The sequence below is a fragment of the Octopus bimaculoides genome, chromosome 21, assembly GCF_001194135.2.
Source record: "Octopus bimaculoides isolate UCB-OBI-ISO-001 chromosome 21, ASM119413v2, whole genome shotgun sequence".
Lineage (NCBI taxonomy): Eukaryota > Metazoa > Mollusca > Cephalopoda > Octopoda > Octopodidae > Octopus > Octopus bimaculoides.
Window position 1 is genome coordinate 32,045,495 of NC_069001.1, and position 5,576 is coordinate 32,051,070.

A 5,576-nucleotide genomic window follows, 5' to 3' on the forward strand; every position below is an offset into this window, starting at 1 on the left:
TGTGTGCACATCTATGCGCATGTTTGTGTATGCTTGTGCAAGTGTTTGTGTGTATGTGTGTGATATGAAATGAATAATTTAATTTGTTTTATTTCTTTTTGTTTTGTTTGTTTTTAGGCTTACTTTAGGACAAATTATTTAACAGTCAAAAACAAATTGTACTTAGGCAAAACAATTTTGACTTAAAAAAAAATGTTCCAAACTTTTGGACACAACTGTATGTATCTATATCTTTATTGAAGGTGAAATTGGCATTCCATGAAACTAAAGGAATCTGTTCCCATGCTGCACCTGGAAAACCCTATGAAGTTATCAAAAAGATTTTACCCCAGAGCCTCGAAGTGTCTCGTCTTGCAATCATTCCACTTTGGACTGGCAATTTCAGCATCCATGTCACCGTCACACAGGTTGATGACAACTTCAGAGAAGAGATAAGGAAAACTTTAAGAGTTCAAGTAAGTTTAAAGTTAGGTTGGAATCTGCTGGAATATCAATTCTAACTGATCTATAATCATCATCATCATCATCATCATCTTCACTTATCTCTTCACCACCTTCACCCTCACCATCATATTGAACATTACTATCAACACTGTTGTTGTTGTTGTTGTAGTAATCATCATCATCGCCGTCTTCAAAACTATCAATATTATTGATATCATTAGATGATAAATCAGCAGAATCACTTGGGGATTGGCCAGAAGGCATCACACTTTTGTCATCCTTTTGGAGTCAATAAAATAAGTACCTGTTGAGTACTGGGGTCGATGTAATCAACTTAACCCCCACTCCCTTCATAATTGCTGGCTTTGTGCCAAAATTTGAAACCAATGTTGTTATCATTACCATCAACACATTCACCTTCATCCCCACTGCACACATCAACTCTTCCCCCACCATCCCCCTCACCATCATAACGAATATCTCTGTCATGATGACGATCATCGTTGTTGTTATAACCATCATCAGCATCACCATTATTTTCAACATGATCTACAACATCATCATCATTGTCATCAACAATTTGAATATTAAAGAGTCAAACTGGCCAAATCTGGCTCGAATATTCTACCTGTTTAATGTTATAAGTGGCCAGATCCAGCCTGCCACGCCTAACCTACAATGTCATTCTAAAAATAAACGATCACATCATTGCCAGCGTCGCCTTACCAGCACATGTGCCAGCGACACGTGAAAAACAGCATTTGAACGTGGTCGTTGCCAGTGCTGCTGGACTGGCTCCCATGCAGGTAGCATATAAAAAACACCTTTTGAACGTGGTCGTTGCCAGAACTGCCTGACTGACCCTCATGCCGGTGTCACGTAAAAGCACCCACTACACTCTTGGAGTGGTTCATGTTAGGAAGGGCATCCAGCTGTAGAAACTTTGCCAGATCAGATTGAGCCTGGTACAGCCTCTGGCTCACCAGTCCTCAGTCAAACTGTCCAACCCATGCCAGCATGGAAAGCAGACATTAAACGATAATGATGATGATCATCATCATCATCATCATTGAAACCTCAAAACTACATGATAATGCATGATTAATTCAATATAATGTGAATAAATAAGCATTACATTTGACAGAATGATCTGAATGCTAAAAGTGTTATTAAAGACTGACTTTCTTTATATTTTCCAGTACGAAGGCATCAAAGAAACGAAGAGTATATCACTCATGTTGGATCCATCTGGAACTTTCTCCAAACATAGCAGACCCCGAAGACAACTTTCCAATCATATAACAATACCAAAAAGTTAATATAAAAATATATATTGTCTTATTTCTTTTTTACTTGTTTTAGTCATTAGGCTGCGGCCATGCTGGGGCACTGCCTTGGAGAATTTTTAGTCAAATGAATCATCCCCAATACTTATTGTTTTGTTAAGCCTGGTACTTATTCTATCGGTCTCTTTTGCCAACATCTGAAGATCCTTTCTCACCAATTCGTCCCACATCTTCCAAGGTTTACCCCTCCCATATGTTCCCTCCACAATTTGAGACTGGTACCTCTTGATGCAACTGTCTTCATTCATATTCATTACAGGACCATACCATCACAGTCTTCTCTCTTGCACTCCACATCTGATGCCTTGCATACTCAGTTTTCCATTATAAAATATAAAACACAGAACTGTGTCAACATAATCATAGAGCATTGGATAAAACACCTTGCTGTATTTATTCCAACTCTTTACTTTCCAAGTTCAAATCCTGTCAAATTCAACTTCATCTTTCATCCTTCAGAAGTTGAAAAATAAAAAAATTATCCAGAACAAAGAACAAGATTATCAACTGCTTCCTTCAGACCGTTTACCTAATTTAGAAATAGCTGCTATGTCTCTAAATCTACTAACAACCAATAAATATGTTTCTCTTGCACTTTTTCTAGATGAAATCTATGTTTCCCAGAAAACACAGAGCATCATCTTAAATCTTAACCAGCCCCCTGATGCAATTGATGGCTCAGCAAATGGTGACATTGTCATTACAGGTGAGAGTTTTGTTTTCATATATAGCCTTTCATATATTTTTTTATACATATGATGGTAGTCGCTTGTAGTCCGAGAAAGATGGTTCTGCAACTTTTTGAAGAACAATCTGCACAAATGATTTGCATTATAGTGAGCAAATGTATGTGCAGTGCATTAGCTCTCTCCCTCCATCAAATCGATGAGGCCTGAACAAGTGCACAGAGTAGCACATGTCAGGTGTCAACGTGATCACAGAGTAACTGATTCCTTGGAGCCACACAATTTTCTGCCTCACCAAAGGAGATCTTGTCTCCTGTGAATAGTGCCCTCCATTTCCCAAAAACATGCTCAGTCAGGGGAAATATTTACTTGGAAAACAAGTGAGGATTGGTGACAGGAAAAGCATCCAGCTAGAGAAAATCTGCCGTGACAAATTCTGTCTGACCCATGCAAGCATGGAAAAATGGGTGTAAAAGCAATGATAATTGGTACTCCAATGGTTAAGATGACAAGGGTTCCGGCTGATCTGATCAATAGAACAACCTGCTTTTGAAATTAATGTGCAAGTGGCTGAGAACTCCACAGACACGTGTATCCTTAATGTAGTTCTCGGGGATATTCAGCATGACACAGAATGTGACAAGGTTGGCCCTTTGAAATACAGGTATAACTAATTTTTGCCAACTGAGTGGACTAGAGCAATGAGAAAGAAAGTGTCTTGCTCAAGGACACAATGCATTGTTGGGAATTGAACTCATGCTCTTTAAATCATTAGCTGAATACCTCTAACCACTTAGCCATGCACCTTCATTAAAAAAGAAACAACGATGATATACACACACATTCACACACACATGCATGCACACATGCACACACACTCAAACACATACATGCACATACACACAAGCACACATGCATGCATGCACATGCTCACACACACACACACACACACACACACTCACATACGCATGTGCACACAGAGTTAAAGTAAATATTTACCTTCATCCTTCCTGAAGGAAACCTTCTCGGATCAATAATACAAACTACCCTGAAAGAACCAGAGAAGCTACTGAAGAAGCCTTATGGTTGTGGAGAGCAGACCATGATATTCCTGGCCCCTTGTGTTTATGTTCTCAAATACCTGAACAGTACAAACCAACTGACACCAGAGATCTTTGAGAATTCCACCAGATTCATCAGATTAGGTAAAATTCCTCATTGCATCTCTTGTATCTCTTTATATTTCTTTGACCTGAAACTCTAAGATTCTACCTCAATATTTCTTTCACTCGCTTCTCTCTTCTCTCTCAGTTTTGTTCTTTTTTATTTCTGTTCTTGCTCTTATTCACCCTCTCTCTCTCTCTCATTTTGCATGAATCTTGCTTTTCTTACTTGTTTCAGTTAACAGACTACTGCCATGCTGGAGCACTGCCCTGCAGAGTTTAGTCAAACAGACTGAACCCTGTGCCTATTATTTTCCTATTTTGAAAGCTAAGTACTTATTCTGTCAATGTCCTGTGTTGAACCTCTAAGTTTCAGGGACATAAGCATACACACAAACACACACACGCACACGCACACACACACGCACACACACACACATGCGGCTGTGTGGTAAGAAGTTTGCTTACCAACCACATGGTTCCGGATTCAGCCCCACTGCATGATGCCTTAGGCAAGTGTCCTCTACTATAGCCTCAGGCTCTCTCTCTGTGTGTGCATGTATACACGTGTCTATGTGTTTTGTGTGTGTGTATATGGGTTTGCTTACTATGCAGTTTTTATCCATCCCTTTATTTAATTTTTTTTCATTTATTTCCTTATTTATCTCTATTTTTTCTCCCCCATTCCCCTCCCCCCAATTTATTATATTATTTTAGGTATACTAAAGGAGCAAGAATTCCGTAAGATAGATGGCTCTTATGCAGCTTTTGACCGAAACTCTGCCAGCACATGGTGAGTATCTTGTATATTTTACTTGTTTCAGTTATTGAATGCAGCCATGCTGGAGCACCACTTGGAAGAATTTTTTTTAGTCAAATGTTTTGACCCCAATAGTTATTTTTTTGAAAGCCTAATACTTATTCTATTGGTCTCTTTATAGCCAAATTGCTAAGTTACAGGGACGTAAACATACCAGCACCGGTTGTCAAGCAGTGGTGGTGGAGGAGGGGGATAAATGCAGACACAAAGACATACACATATAGATATGTGTGTGTGTGTATATATATATATATATATATATATATATATATACAAGAGGCTTCTTTCAGTTTCCTTCTATGAAATACCCTCATGAATCTTTAATTGGCCTGAGGCTACAGTAGAAGACACTCACCCAAGGTACCATGCAGTAGGACTGAACCTGGAACCATGTGGTTTAGAAGCAGGCTTCTTACCACACAGCCACGCCTGCACCTATTTGGAAATTAAAAAAAAACCCCAGAAAAATAGAATAATAAACATTAGGTGCAGGCATAACTCTGTAGTTAAGAATCTTGCTTTGTAACCATGTTGTTTCTGGTTCAATCCCACTGCACTGCACCTCAAGAAAATGTCCTCTCCTGTAGCCCTATGAGGACCAATGCCTTTTGAGTGAATTTGGTAGATGGATACTGTGTGGAAGCTCATTGAATGTATGTGTGTGTGTGTTTGCCTTTCCCCACAACTGCTTCACAACTGGTGTTGGTTTGTTTACATCCCTGTAACTTTGACAAATGAGATTATAGAATAAGTACCAGACTTTAAAATGTAAATAAGTGCTGGGGTTGATTTATTTGACTAAAAATCCTTTACGGCAGTGCCCCAGCATGACTGCAGTTAGAGAGAGAGAGAGAAAGAGAGAGAGAGTGCAATTTATTAATTGAACATAATTGGCATAATCACTTTCCTTCTCCTTGTATGTATAATTAGAAATATGTTCACACAAACACAGAGAGGGAGAAAGACAGGGAGGTAGAGAGAGAGGAAGAGAGACAGACAGATAGAGACATTTCGATTTTTTAATTAAACGACTGACATAAATACTTCCTCTCTCCTTGGACACATAATTAGAAATATACCAGCACACATAAACAAAGAGAGGAGGGGGAGGGGGAGG

General features: G+C 39.0%; 1 protein-coding gene across 1 annotated transcript in view; it reads left to right on the forward strand.

The window, feature by feature from the left end:
* The window catches only part of LOC106880930 (complement C4-B), a 50,041-nt gene that overhangs the window by 23,168 nt on the left and 21,297 nt on the right, over positions 1 to 5,576 (forward strand). Inside the window, exons 19-23 of the mRNA XM_014931106.2 lie at positions 243 to 455; positions 1,644 to 1,758; positions 2,395 to 2,496; positions 3,493 to 3,681; positions 4,357 to 4,432. Of these exons, the coding sequence (XP_014786592.2) occupies positions 243 to 455; positions 1,644 to 1,758; positions 2,395 to 2,496; positions 3,493 to 3,681; positions 4,357 to 4,432 (695 nt within the window). The remainder of the gene's footprint in view (positions 1 to 242; positions 456 to 1,643; positions 1,759 to 2,394; positions 2,497 to 3,492; positions 3,682 to 4,356; positions 4,433 to 5,576) is intronic.